The sequence below is a fragment of the Formica exsecta genome, unplaced genomic scaffold, assembly GCF_003651465.1.
Source record: "Formica exsecta isolate Colony F162 unplaced genomic scaffold, ASM365146v1 scaffold191, whole genome shotgun sequence".
Classification (NCBI taxonomy): Eukaryota; Metazoa; Arthropoda; class Insecta; order Hymenoptera; family Formicidae; genus Formica; species Formica exsecta.
The window spans coordinates 1,233,424-1,255,473 of NW_021849211.1; the positions used below are offsets into that span (position 1 = coordinate 1,233,424).

At 31.2% G+C, this 22,050-nt stretch overlaps 1 protein-coding gene and 1 long non-coding RNA gene across 2 annotated transcripts in view; both read left to right on the forward strand.

The window, feature by feature from the left end:
• Window positions 1–22,050, forward strand: part of LOC115233820 (zwei Ig domain protein zig-8-like) — a 116,278-nt gene that overhangs the window by 87,645 nt on the left and 6,583 nt on the right. The window contains exon 4 of the mRNA XM_029804422.1: window positions 20,968–21,120. Within this exon, the coding sequence (XP_029660282.1) occupies window positions 20,968–21,120 (153 nt within the window). The remainder of the gene's footprint in view (window positions 1–20,967; window positions 21,121–22,050) is intronic.
• On the forward strand, window positions 1,086–3,676 carry LOC115233821. Its single transcript, XR_003883844.1, has 3 exons — window positions 1,086–1,291; window positions 1,372–1,471; window positions 1,594–3,676. It is a non-coding gene; the product is annotated as an uncharacterized LOC115233821 (long non-coding RNA).

Below are 22,050 nucleotides of genomic sequence, written 5' to 3' on the forward strand. Positions count from 1 at the left end.
AAAAATGCTTCCTTAAAAAGTTAGCGCCCAAAAACCTCTGAAATCACGGTTATTTTTTACATTTTTACAAATATCAGGGAAAGTATGCGTCTTTTAACAAAAAGTACCGAAACAAAAGTTATAGAGAATTAAATTATCTTTCAAATAAGATCAAAGTTATTGTATAATGAATTGCATTGACAAAATAGAACAAACGAATGTATCGCGACTTATTGCTGCCGTAAATATACGCTATTGGCATTCGATTTATTCCCGCTATTTATTTGATTTATTTCTTGTACATTCATATACTTTCTCTTTCTTTCGCAAAAATATTTCCTATCGTTTTCCGAAATGCTCGATTCAGCATTTACGGATGTGTGCAATCTCGCAAGGAATTCTTGACGCACAACGTAGCTGTCCACGGTTAAAAGTAACCACCGCCGAAGAAATAGCGCAAATTCTTTTAAGCGCAGAACTATTCTAGAGACAAAAGCGGTATTTTCAAATACGTAGTATTTGAACATAAAACAAACTTATAAAAATATTTTCTTTACATATAAAATATATATTTATTAAATTTTATTACAATTATTTATTTATTAAAATAAAAAATTATTATGTAATAAAGAGTTGCAAATTTGTATAAGTTTCAAAATTGTGACTTGGATTTTTTTTTAAATGTGTAAGCTCGCAGGTATTATATTTATTTTGGGAAGTGGTTATATCGATGTCGCTATAAATGCAATAACAATTAATTACGTAACAATAGAAAACTGGCTATTTATTATGAGCGAATTATCTATTACGTAATAACAATATCAAAATATATACTAAATAAGATAAAGATTAATGAATGTGCTGTGTGAATACTATATATAAGAAGATATTATTAAATATATTGCAATAAAAATAGATATATATAAGAAAATAGAGGTTTTAATAAAAAGTAGAGTTATATCGAATTTCTTATATGAACGCTGTGAAAAGAGAGATGATAGAGATGATATACAACTTAATAACACTGACGACTTGACTTTCATAATAACTTCATCGTAAACATAGAACAATAACAGACTTTGTATATTTCCGTACATCCCAAAAGGTTAGTATGCTCCCAGACGTGAAAACGAGATATGCGAGCACAGACGTGTTTCTCACGAGTTCTTTCATTCTTATAATTTTCGCGGAACATTTATTTTAGCTTTGCTGTGGTTCTTTTAAGACAAAGTGAATTATTTCTACTGATAGAAATAAGCAGTTCGAATATTTGACTCTCTTGACTGCATACATAAATCACAATTAAATGCAGGTAAAGTGTTTTATTCATATCATATAATCGATCTTGTTGCCTCCTGATTATCTTGTCACCATCAAAAATATTTTTAATAGTTTATAGACCTAAACCGTTGAACTCGAAGAAATTTATTTCTAGAAATTAAAACTGGAAATTAAATAAATAGAGGATTTTCAATTGGATGCTGTTCTTCAGGTAACGGTCTTGAAATTGTGTTTAAAATTATATATTGCCTTCAACACTCGCGTCTTGGTTGTGTTTACTATCTCTGTCTTTCTTACATGTCATATTTGAATATACGTACATTTATGTTACAGTTTCTAAACTACATATATTTTTGCGATAGTGTCTCGACCGACATGTTGACATTTGATTCATCGCGTAAAAGACCGAATATGAGTATGCTATCTATTTCAGGCATAGAAATATGGGCGAATAAGAATTTACAAGGAATTGACTATATACTAAAGGAGCTTAATTCTAAATTATCTTCTAATATGCTATTGATTATAAACGATAGATATTGTCAGATGTTGAAATCTTTGCGGATTCAAAAAAATTTGTTTGAAACAATAAAAATTCTTATACCTGATATAAAGAAGGGTTCAGTCGACATTGAAAAAATATACTTAGAATTAAAGAAGATTTTATTTTCTCTTAGTGAATCATGTAACGAAGTGGTCGGTCAGGCTCAAAAACTGAAAATGGAGATTTTACAATTACAACAGAAAAACAATAATTGAATTTATATATATATAATGATCTACGCAAAATGAAAAAGACAATGAAGTTGAGGACTTGTCATCTCAGGTATTACCGAACAACTTAACAATTTTCCTATTATAATTATAAGCAGCATTTTACAAAAGCTAATATTGTAATATTTAAATATCTATATGATCTGTCATTTTTGTGAAAGCTTGTCAAAATTTATCTCGAAAAACAGACTCCAAAGCATTATCATCGCTTTCTTTGCATTCTCCTTGCGGTAAAAATTTATATGGGTAGAAAAATAAAGAAGAAACATCTTTATTTTGCCGAGATTTTTACTTTATTTGAGATCGAATAAATCTACATTAATAAAAGATTCTCTATTATCGCGACAATTAAAATTGACCGTTTGTAAATTTATCAGCAATAACAACTAGTTACGTATTTAGTATAAAAACAATGTTGTCTATGACATTGTCTCCATATGTTTCATTTCACCCATTAAAATACGTTACCATGAGGATTTATGTATTAGATCATAATTATGCAGTCTCAATTTCTAATAATGCACGTAATGCCAATAGATTTAATTTTCGTAAAAGGACAAACAGAGATAAATTATAAAATATGCAATAGAATCGCTCAAAAGTATAAAATCTTCTTTTAGGAATATCATGCATACACTGAATGTTATAATTAAGATAAGTTAAGAATAAGTATAATTAAGATAAATAAGCAATGTTGTAATTGAGATCAAGCTTCATATTTTCTGTATACATTTTTTTCTACAGACATGTCATATTATTATTATATATTTTTTTTATTTTACTTCTAAGTATTACTGCGGCAAAGTCTCATTCAATATAGGAAGCGCGAAAAAATGTAGCTATAGAGAACAGACCTGCCGCGAATTCGTGACAGCAACAGTATCGTTCACGAGGATGTGCCGCGAGTATTCGATTTTTCCCAGAATCGCCGGCCAAACTATTTCTCTCACCGATCAAAATTGAAATTCCGCTCGGGTACAGATCTGTCTGTGCTGTTTAGCGGGACCTCGTTGTCCCTTTGAAGACGCTTCGTGCTTGCAACTGTAGCAGATTCGGGGGCAAAATTCTCGGTTACACCTGCAGCAATATATCGTCGCGTTGCTCGGGTCAATCGTTTGCCTCATCAGGCGGACATAGCAACCCCCGGTCGGCGACGTTGCTTGTTAGCGGGGCGCCTTCGTGAACGAGCACATGCTCTAACCCGCTCGATGGATGTGTCATATATTAAACTGTATATATATTTGCTATATATATATATATATATATATATATATAGCGCCCATATGTGCGCTTTCACGATCGACCATGCAAGCTCGGCTATCAGCGCCGCTTCGTTCCAGACATTGCCCTTGATGCACCAAGTACATAGTTGATCATTTATGTACATATATTAGAGATATATCTCTTAATGTATAAATTAGCATGAATAGATGTATTACAAGCGGATGTCTTAATTTCGTTTAGAATAGATATTGCGCGAAACGGATTTTTAGCTAGAAAGAGGAAAGAACATCATAAAATTGGCATCATAATATGTTCACCCTGCATACTTTATATATTTTTCAGTTATTTGCGACGAAGAGAAGGTGCACTTTTTTGTTTATTATATGAATTCTAATAAAAATCAATTTTCTTAAATTTATTTTGGTACAATGCTGTCAATATCTGCCTTTCAAAATATGATACCCGATCAAATTTTATAAAATTTAAAATATTAGAAAATTTTTTACTACATATATCATTTGAAACGGTATTTATAGTCAACGATTAATTTACAAATAGAAATAATTTGATTATTTTCAATGTTTGATTAAAAACATACTTACAATTAATTACAAATTTTTGTATGTATTTATATAATACATATAGATACTTATTAAGAGCTTTTTGAATTTGTACTTCATGAAATTATGTTACATAAATACAATAAATGTTTAAGACATCTATCATTGTGTTAGATGTATAGATTAGATATATCAAGAACGTTATTAATTAATGGTTGACGACACATAACTACAAAAATTATATTAAAAAATGAATCAAATTAGCAGAAATTTTAAACACTCAAAAGTATTAAATATAATCGCGTTAATCTCTAGTTGGTCGACATTTCTCGTATTAAAAATTATTTGAGGAAGAATCAATTTGGCAAGTATAACTCCAACCCAACATAAACAATCGCAGGTTTGTGAAACTGTAACCACTTGTCAAATAGTGATCGAGCACGAATGCCGCACCGAACATAAGGCAGTCTATGTACAAAATCATAGGAATATTGTTTAACTTATATTATCAACGTTAACTAATGCAAGAGGCAAAATCACGCAGAAGTCGTTCTGTCAGTTACACCTGTTGCAACGCTATTTGCGTGCTCGCATATACAATCGCAAAACTGCAATCTACCCGTGCATTCGTAGGATTGGTAACGTTTAACGCCATGCCTATAGGGCATCCCTCGTGCGAATAACATGGTAGGTGCACACTACTTTATTTACGATCGCGCTTTATTGAGTGTCCCATGACATCAGAATGACTATCGCTTCTACGATGAAATTTCATCTCTTTCCTGCTTGTCTTATCCCCACGGCAACTGCAGAAATTATTCCACAGGCGGGCTTGACAAAGTATACATGCGATATGTACGTGAAATGATCGTTACATTATGTCGGAAGTTGAGTTTAATAGAGCATGAAATAAAATGAAAGAGTTCGAGAGGAAAAAATGTGTATATCTTCTTACGCAATAACTCCATAATTGTAAAAAAAATTATTATTATAAAATTTTTGCCAAATTATTTTAATCAAATTAAATAAATAACAAATAAAATATTTTTATTAGGTAATAGACTAATTTTATTATAAATAAAAAACTAAGCTTTTCCACAAAATAAAAGATAGTAATAATATAGTTTAGCTATTTAATTGACACACATCAGCAAAACTGAAATTATAGTACATTTAATATTGAAATATTAGGTCTACCGGAAAGTTCTGTCCGTTTTTGGAATAAAACAAAATACAAATTTTTATTACCGTCAATAAACTTTATTAAATAATGTAATTGCCATTATTCGGAGAAGTATTGTCAGCAACTGGATAATTTAAATACAGCAGTCCAAGAAAAGAGGCCGCCGATGTTCAATAGGAAGAACATCATACCGCATCATGATAATGCCAGGCCACATGCTGCTTTGGATACTCGTCAAAAAATTGCAGAACTAGGCTGGAAAATTCTGTCGCATCCACCATATTCCCCGGACTTAGCACCCTCCGACTATCACTTGTTTTTGTCCTTACAAAATTTTTTGAGGGGCAAAAAATTCAAAAATGAAGAAGATATCAAACAAGCACTGGTTCAATTTTTCGCATCAAAAGATAAAACATTTTTCGAAAAAGGGATATACAAATTGCCCTCACGCTGGCAAGAAATCATTAATAATAATGGCAATTACATTATTTAATAAAGTTTATTGACGGTAATAAAAATTTGTATTTTGTTTTATTCCAAAAACGGACAGAACTTTCCGGTAGACCTAATATAATATCGGTAAATATGATATATTGTTGGGAACAGAAAAGGTCGCGGGAAAATCAATACGAATTTTACCACATTGTCAATTCGTTATGCTTTAATTATTCCGCGACGCGCAATCGCTATCGGACAAAAAAAAACATTCGGACGGGAAACGTGATAATTTATAGCGAGCGTAAACGCAAAACGTAACGAGACTTTTATTATTGAAACCTAGGGTTACACAATTCTCCATCCCACTCGTTGCCGGTGAAAAAACTCCACCGCGTCTCTGACTTTAAGCCGACGGAAGGACGCGCTTTAATTGGACTCGTTGAAAGCGACACGGGACAATACCTCATTGCTATCCATTATTCTTTGTCGGATTATTGTTCGTTGCCTATCTTCAAGCTCGCGGCTCGAAACATGCGCGTCAATAGCATTGCTCTGCAATTGGCGCAAACGCATAATCACGTTTCGCCTCGAGAGAAAGGAAAAAGAAGTATTACGTAATTAATTAATCATTATACAATCTTGGTTGCTGTTACCAACAAGTACTATTTCAATATAGATTTAATGTAATAATAGATTCCATAGAGTTGGTACATAAATTATTTGATTTATTAAATATTTTATGTGTTCTATTTTCAATTATTCCGGATTGTTCCCCTTCGAGATGAATCAGCTTTCATGATGCAGAGTCACGAAGAGGTCGCGATCGTAATTTCGGTCGAGACAAGATCGTGAGAATCCCTTAGGTTAAATCTAATCCGAGCAGGAGGAAGATTAATGGAGGTGACGTTACTTGTAGTTCGCGTTTGCCCGTTTGTTCCTTCGAAAACTAAATGTCGACCTCAAGATTGAAACAAGAATAAGGCGGAAGAGAATCTTGGAAACATTGATGATGACTCATCTTTATTGCTCATATTAATACCGAGATCCTTAACTATACGATGATTAATCTCGCGATTAATCGTATCACTTTTTTACGAGCAAATGTCAAACAAGACGAATGTATATTTCGAAAAATATTAATGACTAATTTTATCAAAAAAATAGAAATAAAAAATTAAAATAAAATTGGACAAAATAATTTGATTGTGTCATAAATTATAAAAATTATATCGATTGTTAATAAAATTTATTCTATCGTAATAAACACGGTCGATGAAAAACATTTTGTAGAGTGTCAAACGCATAATGAAGTATCTTCGATGATAAGAAATATAACGACGTGAAATCTTACAAAGGTACGAGACCGAATTTATCAGAAAATTTGTATTTTGTTTTATTCCAAAAACGGACAGAACTTTCCGGTAGACCTGATATATTATAACTCCAATTTATATAATATATTTGATAATAAATTATATATCTCCTGATAATTATTGAACAAAATTTTTTACCCATTTTAATAAAACTAGGAACATTTTATACATCTTAAGTACTTACAAATCATCATTACGTAAATTATTGAAATGATTTTAATTTAATATAATAATAAAATAATAATATAACTATATTATATTATCTCTTGGATTTTCTCTTTGAAATATTTATAATTTTAATTTTAAATATTTATAATAATAAGATATCTTAGCATTATAATTTGCAATATAATTTTTATCATAATTGCGTTTGCATTTATATGCACATATACAATGAATTTACAAGTGGTCGGTGAGCCAAATGAATGGGCCATTGTGATGTCGAGTTTTAATAGCTCTCTAAGCGCTGGTATGATGTAATGTCGAAGAATAGGATCTCTTGAGTAATAATTCTCGCAATTTCGTAATTATTCCTGAAGCCTATTGTATTCCGGTGCACAGGTCTAACTGAAGCCTAACCGAGTTAAACGGCAAATATAAGCGTGCACGCACCCGCGCTCGGGGCAGAAATTACAGAGTGAAACGCGCACTTTACAACGAGGGTTTACCATGAAGAGCCCTTCGCGATTTTACATGCAAACTGCGTAATATGAGCTGGAATTAATTTAAAATTATGAATCCGTGTATATCTTCCGTTTGTATCCAATTCCATTATTATTTCGTGAATAAACTTAATATATATATTTAGAACAAATAATAAAATAGATTAAATTCTTTCTTTAACAAGAAAAGTTACCGGTATAAGATAAGGAAACGTTTATATTTCATTAAAACTTAGATAAAAGATAAATATTGATTATCTTGTACGAGCTAACAATAAGTAAGAAAACAATATTGTTATCTTAATATGGTCGATTAAAAATTAGATAAACGTTAAATTATCAATATATGCGTTTTGCTTATAACATTATTCAAATAAGTTCCTGAAATGGCGATAATTAAGTAATAAAGTATATAAATTTATTGTGCAAAAAATTAATATTGCAATTGTTCGTATATTAATACGATATTAGTCATATCAGTTATTTAATAATCTTTCTAATTCATCTTTCATTTCTAATTCTTGCAACAAGTTATTACGATACTTGTTAGCACAGCACTTCCGATATCGTATTTATTGCGACCGTTATTACCAAAATGTCTCGATCGTAAATTAGATATCTGAAAAATAATACTTTTTACTTCTTATCGCGATATTGCCAGCACTAATACATCGGCCAATGTTAACGGCTGATATTTCCTCACGGTCCTGTACACGAGATGAAACCTCGCTCGAAACGCTACTCGCATCCGGTAAATTTCCCGGTGAAATTTACCGTGCAACGTGTACCGGAAAATGTCGCGGGCTGCTGGCGCGTTTTGTGGCAAAAATATTTGCCATACGGCTTTTTCAATGTTTCTATGTCGCGACGCGTGTGTCGGTGTGTGATATCGGCGCGCACGCAACGAGTGACGCACATGCGTTACGTGCACATATGCATCGCGCACATGCAGATGCATATATATCCTATTCCATGACGATGGAGAGCGTTCTCTTACTCTGCCGGGTTTATCTCTATTGTTTTTCAGACGAATAAACGCAAACGTTCTCATTTATTGCCGTTGCCATGTCAAGATAGTAAAAGTCTCTTACAAACTACTATGTTTTTCAATTTTGTAAGTACCACAGATCCGTTTATTTGTCGAAATTTGTCGATTTAATTTGACCTGTAAATATTACAACGTTATATTATCCTAATTTAATTATCTTATGATAAAATAATCTAAAAATAATTTACATATCGTAAATAAATGTGAGAACTTTTAGAAATATGTTAAATCAGATGTAATCAAATATTTGAAACCATAAAATCTGAAAACATCAAAGTCGTTGAATAAATATCACAATCGTATGCAATACGTGCACACAATACGCGCATTGTATGTAATACAATAATTATATTAATAATTATATTTTTGGCCAGTCACGCTTTATATGCTTCTGAAAATAGGATGTCCTAATTTTATCGCTCAGATCCATGTTATTGAGAATTGTAATTAATTTATAATTACAATTTAGGTCAGCTAATATCGATGAACGTTCATCAGGCAAAATACTTTTTTGCAAACAAAACCTTTATATATGCAAGTATATTTGCAACTTGATCGCACGACTCTATATATTTTCGTCTATATCTTGTTTCCATATCAAACTTTTATAAAGATATTACATAAGTAACTTTCATTAAAAACTCTCTTCTCATCGTGAAATAATAAACTGTCTACGCAGAATTTATCTTCCACAAAATTTATCTGCTTATTGAAAATTCGACGATCTCGCTAATTAGAGATGCTTTGTTAAGCTTTAATATTTATTAGCATGCGATGTACAAATACATGTTTCATCGAAACAACGGCATTTTCACGTGAAAAACGTGAGCGGATAAAATGAGATAATTATATTTTGTGATATTAATCGAAAACTCTTTAAATAAGCAATATTATGGAATTACAGAAATTTTGCGTTCCAGAATTCATAATAGCATACATTTTAACAAGCTCGTGAGAAATACCTTGCTATAACAGACAATCACGGATGAATTTTTTTGCTTCGTATGTTCACACAACGTCGAGGTAATTTACATTCTGTATTTCAGAATCACGAGATTATCAGCTATCGTAAAATTCTATCCAAACTCACATTTATACGGTATAATATGATAAATTTACATAATCCAACAAATGGAAGCTTGATACAAGGGAAGCTACAATTAGTAAATTTCAGAAAAAAAACTGCTTTCTCAATTAACATCATTTATTTGAGAAAAATTCGGAAAAAGTAATCTGCATATTCTTTTCATTCCATAAATATAATATAACAGTAAATAGCACTTGCAGCTTTTTATAATGCAATTGGCTCAGATTTTTTAGGAAAAATAATTCTTCTTTTAGAAATTATAGAACCTACAGCTTTTTTGTCTCATCGCAAGTATACAAATTGTAAAAGCTACGCGAATCTTCCATTAGCAAGTAGCATCCGAAAAAAAAGGGCTCACGGAAGGTCGCGTTCGCTATTCCGCAGCAAACTTAGTATTGCGTTCCAGAGACGATTTGCCACGCCAGCCAGAAAATTGGAGAAGTTTCCGCGCATTCCGTTGGGATTTCCGCAAGGATTTTAGGACGCGCGTGTGCCGATTTCCGAAATATTCATATATCGGCGCCGACTGCTGCGAAATTTATACGCGACACATCGGCCGAATATAATATCCCATGAATTTCTCGTATGCACTCGCGCATATCAGAACGCGCACGATCACGCGTGGCTAGATATACATACACGTGCGCGAGAAGCGCGATAGGAATGTTCGATCCAAGCTCAATTATGTAAGAAAAGTAAATAGGATTTTTATGAAACATTCTTCAAGTTATTGATTCCGGTATTTTCCCATTTTTTCCCATTTTAATCTGCGATCTGTGTACATATAGTTGTGCTCTTTAAATCCCAAAAATCTTTCTCTTTTAAAAGAAACTATATACCACTAATTGATATCACTACAAATAAGAATGTGAAAATTGTGTGGATATTTAGATTTTACATAAAGTGTAAAGTGTCTTATAAATTATTAAGATTTCTATAAAATCTTTTTTTGTATATAGAATTGATAAGAAGAATCAGACTTCATATAAAAATCATGCGGCTTTTCATTGAAAAAAAGTGTTGTATTTTACAGGTGCATCGATGCAGTAAAAAAAATGGGATCAATGAAAAATAGAACATCAAATCATATCAAATTTTCCCGTTTTATCTTTTTGCTTAAGAAATAATTATAAAATCTTCCTCACAAATCTGTGCACATTATTGATAAAAAACATAATGTTTATTTATGTTACGCTTTTTAAAAATATAAACTTATGAAATTATGGACTTGTGTATGTGATATGACTTACAATATTCTGCTCTACTCGCTTATTCTTTTTTTCTTTTATTTTTAAAAAGATATGTGTGTATCCCTTTAAATAAATTGTCTCTTCTAAAATTCGTTGTTCTTTACGTACCGTAATGCAAACGCAGCGGCGCCTCATCTGTCACATTGAAAGAGCAGATAATGAGCCGACAGACCGAAACAACAGTGTCGGACACTATTCGAAACATCGGCTAATTTGGGACAGCGAATCAAGTGCGCGTTGAATCTGCGGTAACAAGACAAACGAGCGTACGCTGGCGTGGTTCCGATCATCGAGTGAATGTCAGGCTAGAGACATGCCTATTGCCGAAACTCAATCCAGACGAGCTGCGAGATGAAGCGATTCAGTTTCCCATGTAACGCGCCATTTACTTCTAAACAGACAAATTAAACGTGTCCATTGCGTCGCGTCGGTCAAACGCAAATCCATTCATTGATAAATTATAATGTGACATGCAAAAGGCTTCTCTCAAAATAGATTACATGCTGCTTAATTTTAGAGATATATTTCTTTACCAATTTAATTTTCCTAAAATTATGTAAAAATATTTGAAATTCAATAAAATGTCAAGATACAACATAATAGCTTTCGAATAAAAATATTGTTAATTAAATACAAATTATTTTTTAGTTTCTTATCATACCTATTCTATTATTATCAGAAGATACAAATTATACTTTCAATCCAAATTAATTTCTCTGTCGCGCAATTATTTCGTTGATGTCGATTCCGTCAAGAATACTCGACATTTGAACCGAATGATTCTCTGTGGCTCGACTAGAGCTTTGAGAAGTACCCTTGAATGTAAACCACTGGAACAACGGCCATAAACCGGCGGCATGACACACCACGAGCCGATAATGTACCGGCGTGTGGTGTTCACGTTGCCTATTAATTCGCTGTTAATGACGCTCAAATACGAGAAGCTAAGTGGAATACGCGATCGAGTCGCGTTCCGCGAGTCTTCCAATAAATATTGCTTTTACGAGATTGAATGTTTTAGTTCTGAAGTTCCCGTAATAAGCAGAAAGCGAGAGAAACGGGATGCACCAAAGGTCGCATATTCGAAATTACAGAATAATCAGAGATGAAAATTGGCGATGCAGACACAAGACAAAGGAAAATAGAATATTTTACGGTAATTGTAATTGCTGAGGATTATTATAATTTTAATTGCTATTTGAGAGAGATATCGGTATTGTGTGGATTTTGGGAGATAGCGCTAAGAATATAATTCGCGAAAAAATATACATCTACTTTATTATAAATAAAATATGTAATTAAAAATAGTTAATTTTGCTAAATTTTAAGATGTTAATAATTATATATTTTTTTTTTTTTTTTTTTTGCTAGAGAGAAATATTTTAAATTTATTATACAACTTTTTTACATTTTAGTAAAATAGGAACTTTGTTAATATTTCTCAATCTGGCATGTAATGTTTTTCTTCGGGTTGTTTAAAAAGTAAAATATTCACAAATGGATTAAGGTATCTTAGATTTTTCGTCTAAAACAATTCGTCCCCATTTTACACAACTCTAAAAGCAAAACCAAAAATGGAGAAACGGTTAAAGAGTACAAAACGCGCATCTCGTCCAAATCTTCGAAGTTTATCCGGTCTAGAAAACACCCTCGTAAGATAACGGAATAAATAAAATGGGGAGAAAAGTGGTCTCGGGACCGGGAGCTGGACCGCGCGACGGTCGAGGACCAATAAATTTCTTGCGATTGGAAACCGTTCTTTCGAGGGGACATTAATTAAATGGTGCGCCGATGTTATCGCAGCGCGGCGGGTTCACACGTGCGAAGAAAAGCCATGATTAATGGATCATGCTCGTGTGAAAGAAGAATTTTCTTTCTAGCCCAACACTGCACTAAAGATTTTGTGAATAGGCGTCACTTTTTTCCCACTGTTTCTTGAGTTGCAACAGTTACCGAGGTTTCTCTCTTAACTCGAAGAATTAAAAGTAGAGAGAAAAGCTTATGAGCAAAATATAATGGTAACAATAATTAGCAGAAGATATTTCAAAAAATATTTATGGATCGAAAATTGTTGACAAGTTTCTTTCGCTATATTACACGTGTATTGTATCTATGATGTGTGTCACCTATCAATGAATCACCCTCTATATGAACTCTTTGACGTCGTCTTATATGCACGTTGAAGTCGATCCATTTTCCACAAAAAAAATCAGAATATTTCTCAAATTATATAAAATTAAAAATAAAGAAAATTTGTGAAAAGCGCTGCTTTAAATGTATATATATATATGTGGACGTATGTGTGTGCATGCGCGTGCAAATAGAGAGTAAAATCATTTTTTTAAAATAAATTTTGACCGATAAACTTTAACGGATTTGTAAAATCTAATAAGAAAAAATAAAAAATATTTAATGTTGATAGTTAAATTAAAAAATACCAGAATATAGAAAAACAGTTCATACGAGGTCTACGATGTTCTATTAATTCTCTACTTATTTACATATATATGCATATTTAATATAAAACAATAAAGAATAACACATATGACAAAACATCTATAATTTTACAACTTAAACATAAAATATTGAAATTTAAACAATGTCAGAATGCAAGATTTTCTTGGACAACATTTAAAGAGGAGCAACTTAACGTCCACGATTTGGAAAATTAGTAGCGTGACTGCGCTCAAACGGGTCACATGAATAAATCATAGGATATTTATACCTCCTATTAACACGGTCCTATTTAGTCCATGTTACGATTAATCGTGCGGAAAGTTGCGTAATAGCGCTACTGCTTTTACCCCGTTGCCGTCTCATTAATATTAATTCTTTAGACATTAATTCTCAATAATAGAAAGAAAGGTCGTGAATTTCAAAGCGTATATTAATTATAGTTTAGAGTTTTTTTCCATTAATACATATATTAATTTTTTAAATTTGCTATTATCGCTTTATAATCACTTTATTGAAAAAGCATAGTGCAAGTGAGTTTAATATGCCCTTCGTTATTTCTCTTTTATTCAAAATTTTGAATAAAAAATTTGTCAGAGAGTCTTATAAATATTAAAAGTAAAATCTCTCTCTCTCTCTCTCTCTATCGTCCTTTTAACGAGCGGTCAACATGAGAGTATAACATGCATGGAACTTTATAATCGCATTCTCCCTAGTCGAATGCTAAAACATCCGGTTCTTGTTACGACATACGTTTTGCCCGATTATGTAACTACGCTGGAAATTTATAGTCACTAAAACACGCCTCGCTGCTAGCAAACGCCTTTCGTTATACCGCGAAACCCTTTAATTAAACGAGCAGCATTCATGCGGCCTTCCGCAACGTATTATTGTACAATCGTATGAAGTTCTTCAATTGTATAGTTGTACAATCGTATAAAGTTCTCATTCATTCGTAAAATCATTAACTTATCAATTAATATGATTATGTTGCCATTAAAATTACAATCGTTCTGTAGAAAAAAAAAAGTAGAAGAAAATTAATTACATTACGTATAGTATTAAATTACTAGAATGATATCAATGAAGAGAAAAAGAAAAAATGAGAAAGTGCTGTATGTTTTTTCTGACGAAAATTTCAACAATTTTACATACAACATTTATAGAACATATGAATAGAAGGGTCAATTACGTGACATTTCTCCTAACGCGACCCTTCGCACGAGAACACAGTGTTAGGGACCATATTGTTTATTACTGACATCATTAACCTTTGGTGCTTAATGTAATGCGATGAAGTAGTTCATACACCAACGCACGCATACCAGCTGACAAACGGACCCGAGCACGTTAGGCAGCAGGTGTTGTTAAGCGGGAATACTACCTAACTTGATCAGTAATTGCACTGCATAATGTAACCGTTCATATATTATTATATATCACTGATCACAAGTTACAAATTATTACAATAAAAAAAATAAAAAATTTAAGTAGAAAGGTTTAAGTGGAAAAATTTGATGACTAGAGTCCTTCTATTTTTTGATATATTATACTTTCTTTTAACAATAATACTAAATATTAAGATATGAAAGACAAACATGTTTCTCACGAGTTCTTTCATTTTTATAATTTTCGCGGAACATTCTATTTTCGCTTTGCTGTGGTTCTTTTAAGACAAAGTGAATTATTTCTACTGATAAAAATAAGCAGTCCAAATATTTGAATCTCTTGGATGCATACGTAAATCACAATTAAGTGCAGGTAAAGTGTTTTATTCATATCATATAATCAATCTTCTTGCCTCCTGATTATGTCACCATCGGAAATATTTTTAATATTTTATAGACCTGAGCCGTTGAATTCAAAGAAATTTATTTCTGGAAATTAAAACTGAAAATTAAACAAATAGAGGATTTTCAATTCGATACAGTTCTTCAGGTAACGGTCTTGAAATTGTGTTTAAAATTGTATATTGCCTTCAACACTCGCGTCTTGCTTGTGTTTACTATCTCTGTCCTTCTTACATGTCATATTTAAATATACGTACATTTATGTTACAGTTTTCAAACTACATATATTTTTGCGATAGTGTCTCGACCGACGTGTTGACATTTGATTAATCGCGTAAAACACTGAATATTATAATTTTTTATACCATGGAGTTTAGTGATTGCTTGTATTGTGGTAAATTGACCGATCACGGTAAATTTACCACAAATTTTGGTTTTTAATGTACAGGTCCATGCAAGAAATTTCAGCATTTCAATTGCATACACAAAAATCATAGCGAACCTCAACCAATTTATATTACCACTACTTCTGACGTTGGATTCTGCTGCTCTTCATGCATCGATAATTTTTCAAGTACTTCAGATTCATGTAATATTTTGAATGAAACAAAATCTTTGGATGATAAGAATTCACAGGATATTACTTCACCTGTTGGAAATATAGAAAACTCTACTAATAACGAGAATTTACAAAAAATGAGTACTTCATCTATTTCAGACATAGAAACGGACAAGGCTTTACAAGAAACTGACTCTATACTAAAGGAGCATTCTGAATTATCTTCTGATACGCTTTTAATTATAAACAATACATTTTGTCAGTTATTGAAATATTTACAAATTCAAACAACTTATTTCAAAACAATAAAAGTTCTTAAGCCTGAAATAAAGAAGAATTCAATCGATATTGAAAAAGAATACTTAGAATTAAAGAAGATTTTATCTTCTCTTAGTGAATCATGTAACGAAGCGATCGATCGGGCTCAAACACTGAAAATTGAAATTTCACAATTAGAACAAACTCAAGAATAAATATATATATACTCAATGAATTTATATATACAATAGTCTACGCAGAATAAAAAAGGCAATAAAGTTAAGGACTTGTCATCTCAGATATTACCGAACAACTTAACAATTTTCCTATTGTAATTACAAGCAGCATTTTACAGTCATTTTACAAAAGCTAATATTGTAATGATATTTAAATATATGATTTGTCACTTTTATGACAGAAAGCTTGTCAAAATTTATCTCAGGAAACATCAGGCTTCGAAGCATTATCATCGCTTTCTTTGCATTCTCGTTGCAGTAAAAATTTATCGGTAAAAAATATGACGTTGTCTTCATATGTTTCTTTTCACCCATTAAAATACGTTATCATGAGGATGTATTATATCATAATTATGCAGTTCCAAATTATATATAGAGGATTGTATTATATCATAATTGTGCAGTTCCAAATTCTAATAATACACGTAATGCTAATAGATTAAATTTTCGTAAAAAAACAAACAAAGTTTACAATTATAAAATATACAATAGAATCGCTCAGAAGTATATAAACTTCTTTTAGGAATATCATACATACACTGAATGTTATAATTAAGATAAGTTAAAAATAAGTATAATTAGATAAGTAAGCAATGTTGTAATTAAGATTAAGTTTCAGATTTTCTGTATACATTTTTTTGTAGACATGTCATATTATTATTATATATTTTTTTTATTTTACTTCTAAGTATTACTGCGTCAAAATCTCATTCAATACAGGAAGCGCGAAAAGATGTAGCTATAGAAAACAGACCTGCCGCGAATTCGTGATAGCAACAGTATCGTTCACGAAGATGTACCGCGAGTATTCGATTTTTTTCCAGAATCGCGCCGACCGAACTATTTCTGTCACCGATCAAAATTGAAATTCCACTCAGGTACACTTCTGAAAGATATAATAGCTTTTCATTTATAATTTAGAAGATGATAAGTTTTGGAAAATCAAATTTCATGGATGCGATGAAATATTGTATATAATCAACTATTAATATTTGCATCAAATGTTAAATAAATTTTTTGTGTTAAGACTTGAGTCAAGTGAAAATTTTAATGTTAAAAATTAAAAACTTATGAATATAATACCTATGTCTATGCCAAAAATCAACTTTAAATTGATAAGACAACCAATCAGATGAAAGAATATTTCGCTACCGTCTGTATATTCATCGAACTTGCCGTCTTCGAACACAAAGATGTAAAAACAATTGAAAGAGCTCTCAAAGGATTAATTACAGCTTTTGTCGGAAGATTCGACGGAAGATATCGAAAAGTTATCGGTCAATATCGGCACGCTAGGAAAATAGCCCGAGAAAATAGCTCGGTCCATCTTTTATTCATGTCGCATCGACTGGAACCTCGGGCACTCTTTCTGTCTTTCTGTCCAAATTGCATCCGAATGTAACGCGTCCGCAACGAACGTGTCATTTTACGCGATAACACGTGCGTGTTACGGTATGCGTGACATGCGAACGGTCCAAGCCATTCACAATGGTCCGTCACGTATGCGACGAGAATGTATCGTAGGATCGTAAGGCACACTCGTTCCTTATTTATACCAAAGTTGGTCGTAAATCCGTGTATCATAAACAGAAGAAAATATATTAAAAATGTGATAATAAGAGTGAGAAAAGTCAGAAAATTTTAAAAAATAACCATCAAAGTAACTATTTATTATTCGTTACTAAAAAAAATATATTGGAATTACTTCTTCCGTTAAAAACAAATTTTATAACGCCGTTATCATTATAGCTATCGAAAAAAAAGTAACTGTTATGGTAACGTCTTTACAAAAAATAACGCGTTACTTCCCAGCCCTATATGCACGATTTCTGACACATATATGTTTCAAGGATAGTATATAATTTATAACATCGACAACAATACACATTTTTAAACATATAATTTAATTAACATATATGTATAAAACGTGGAAATTGGAAACAATGAGTATGTGAAGCCAATAAACAATATGAACGGAAAAAGAGAAGATAACGAGCTATTCGTCGGCCATTACATTCCGACTCGAAATATAATTTTGCAGCCTGTCCGTTTGTTTTCATACGTGTTTGTACCACGCATTTATTGTTTTCTTTTTCTATCTACACGTATAACGGATATCTTTACAAAGTATGTTCAGCGCATTGCTAATTTGAGTTACAGTTAAAGGCAATTTTTTTTAATTACGTGCATACATATGCGCGTGTAAACATAACGCGGAATATACGTACATAAGTAAAACAAATTTTATTTTCGGGTATCAGTATAATAATTTCTCTCTTAATTTAAATTATAATTATATATTGTAACATAAATTATATTTTAATATAAGATAAAGATTTTATTGTATTAATACTTGAATATTTTGAGATATACTTTTTGTTTTAATTTTAAAGACAAATCTTTATTAAAAATCGTGCTTTGATGTTTTCAGATAAAAGATTTACAAATACTTTATATTCCCATCTCAATCACAATGTTATACATTGTTAATAATCTATATTCTATCTATATTATATTCTAACTTGGTCCTATAAATATTCAGTTATTCTTAACGAATTTCATTTAAAGCACAATAAATCAATAACAGAATAAAAAGCGCTAAGTTCGCATTTTAAAAACCAATTAAAAGCTCAATCGTAGATAAAATTAGCGATAAAAGAAAAATGAGGAAAAAGGAAAAAAGGAGATAAGGAGAATCTACGAGATGGAAGGGGTGGATCGAGACGGTAAATTGTAATAACATTCAAGTCATCGCATATCTGTATGATTTTTAATGAAAGAAAGAAGAGAAAGTTAGAATTTTCTCCAAATTTTATGTAATTTTGCTTCTACGCGACGCGACTTTTTACATATCGACGACAATGGACGCACCGTCGCGTCATGGCCCCCACTCATTATCCGCGAATTATTTATTCTATGCTCGTCAATATTAAATCTACCTCTATGATTGAAACATCCTGCTGGTAATTAGCTTCAACATGTATGCCGCTCATAATCCTCGCGAATCCGCTTAATTTTATCAGGATTGGCAGATTGAACCGACTGGAAATCGCGCATCTCCCAAAAGCAGCATCACTAATTTCTCGCATTTTATAAATACGCGTATAAATATATGTATACCTAGAATTTTTCAAAAATTTGTTCGAGATTATAATGTCATTTTGCAGAATAAATATATTAAATACAAAAATCGGGAATTCATATATAATATAAAAAGTAATATTATAGAAAAGCTTGCTCACGCACGAGATGCTGATTGAAAACAAAAATAAGAAATTTTTAAAAGAATATACATTAATATATTAAACATATATTTTATTAAAGATGTATATATATTTTTGTTCTTTACGTTAGCAAGTTTACAAGCTTGTTTCAAATTCTTCAATACAAGGTAAACAGTCAAAATCAGTCAAAACTTTGGCCATTACTTCTTGGATTTTTATATCATGAAATACAGATATTAAACGTAAAATTATTCATCACCATGCAAAGTCATTCGCATAATAATGAATGTGCATTCTCTACGTTGATATAAGATGTTTAAAAAGAATAGACAAAGATGAAGATTGCAAGAAGCAAGATAAACGTTGAAATATCGATATTGAAACATATTTTCGTCTTTTGCGAAATTAAACCACAGATCTTATTTCGTGGCTTGCTTTTAGATAAACGACATAGTGTGTCGTAACATTTAAAAGATATGACTGAATTTAAGTCAAATATGTTTTATGCTGTAATTAGATAGAACAATCTAATTTTATATAAGAAAGAGAAACGAAGCCGGATCTATGTATATTTATTTATAAAAAGAATTTTCTTCCCATCGTAGAATCCAATTTTAAAAATTTACAACTGACTTCTTTTCAGTGACAATGAATATAAAAAGTCTGTAATACAAAGACGGTCACATATATACAAAGAAGAGTATTCTCTTATATAAACTATAATACGATACCTTGCACTGTAAGAAAAGTATCTAACGATTCAGATATTGAACGAAATATCTATAGTAAATATACATTCAAAGAGGAGAAACTTCTCGCTCGATCGACCGACGATTGAGAATATCTTGAGATTCCGTGAAGATCTATTTCTATCTTGGTGACATCTTCCATAAATAACCGCCGATGTCTATCTTTGAAGTCAGTCGAGCGAAACCTACGCAATATATATTTCTAGCAAAATATCGCGCCGGATATTTTAGAAGATCTGTCAAACAGGTACTTCTGTTTCCATTGCCTGCGAGGCTGAAAATTTAATCGAGTGCCAGCAAAGTAATACATACGGATTTAGGTCGTTTCTCTCCACCATATGCGGTTGCTTTGCCGGGCTGCAGATAAATAATGCAAAATGATTTTTAGAACGGCTCTAGAATTTTATTTTGAATGTAATTTACAACTTACAGTAACTGTAAAACAGAATTATATAACATTCACAGTGGAGAATACAAAGTACTGTGTTTTAAAAATATGATAATCGACTGATTTAATAAAATCTAGGGCACCTGTATACACTGCAAGTGTGCATAATATAATATACTTGAATAAATAACAGAGAAAATGCATACATAGAAGAAAATATACCAGACAAAATACACACCTAGCATATATGTAAAATAGACGATAGTTGCGAGAGATTTATAATTTACTTTCGTCTTTAATCTTGTTACTTGTTATAATATTTTTTCATGCAGTAAAGTAAACTTATTGTAGAGCATAAATTATATAAATAACTTGCTTACATATTAATACTTATAATTCGCAACTATACTATTCATCAGAACAAATTATGAAATAAAATTCATATTTCAGGTGACTTGGATCAGGCGGAAAGATAGACAACTACTTACAGTAGGTCGAGACACTCACTCTATAGACAAGCGTTTCCTTGTCTTAAACAATCCTGATTGGAGTCTCTTAATTAAGAACGTCAACCAGGAAGATGCAGGCCTTTATGAGTGTCAGGTAATGCTCACTACTATTTGCGTTATATTTATTGTAATGTTTACAGAAAAACTAGCCATTTTCGAATATCGATATTGTACTAATTAAAAGAGTTATAGTATTGCCTTGTAATATGTATACCTCTGCGTCAAAATATGACATTTTTTAAAAGAGATTAGACATGCTTGATACACAATCATATTTCTTTTTAAATTAATTATATATATGATTAAATTTCTTTAAATTTAATTATAAATTTAACATAAACCTAAACTTTAAATCATAAAAGCTATTAAACGTAATTATTGCAATAGTATACTTTAATAATATGTTAAATTTTTTCATGTTAATAATTAAATTTAAGCGTTTCAAATATAGCTAGGAAAAAATAGGTATCTATTTCCATAAAGATATGTAATTTTAAATATCAACCTGATTTATTTCGATCAGTATTGCGCTGCCGACTCTTTTATATTGTATTATTTTTTTTCTTTTCGTTCGTGACTTTTAGAGAAAAATTTTCATCCATGAAAAAATAACAAGTTAACAGGACAATCGCTCAACATATCGACCTAGTTTATATTACGCTAACTTTTTTACTGGCTGCGTGCATCAAATAGTTTACGTTTATCCGGCTCAACTAGTAGTGACGATCAATCGCGGTCAGACAGTAGTAACATATCCCATATGTATGACTAATACTAACAGCATTTTTACGATGCCTGTTAAAAATTTTTCTCGACAATAACTTATGACTATAATATAATACAATTATATGTAATATCGCTAGATATTTATTCTTAATCATACAATAGTTTACAATATATAGTATTATTATTTTTCATGCTTACCGTCATATGTTAATGAACATATAAAAAAAAATAAAACACTCTCCTCCCATAGCAATCAATAATAATTATATTAAATATATAAATAAAAATCTAAAATATA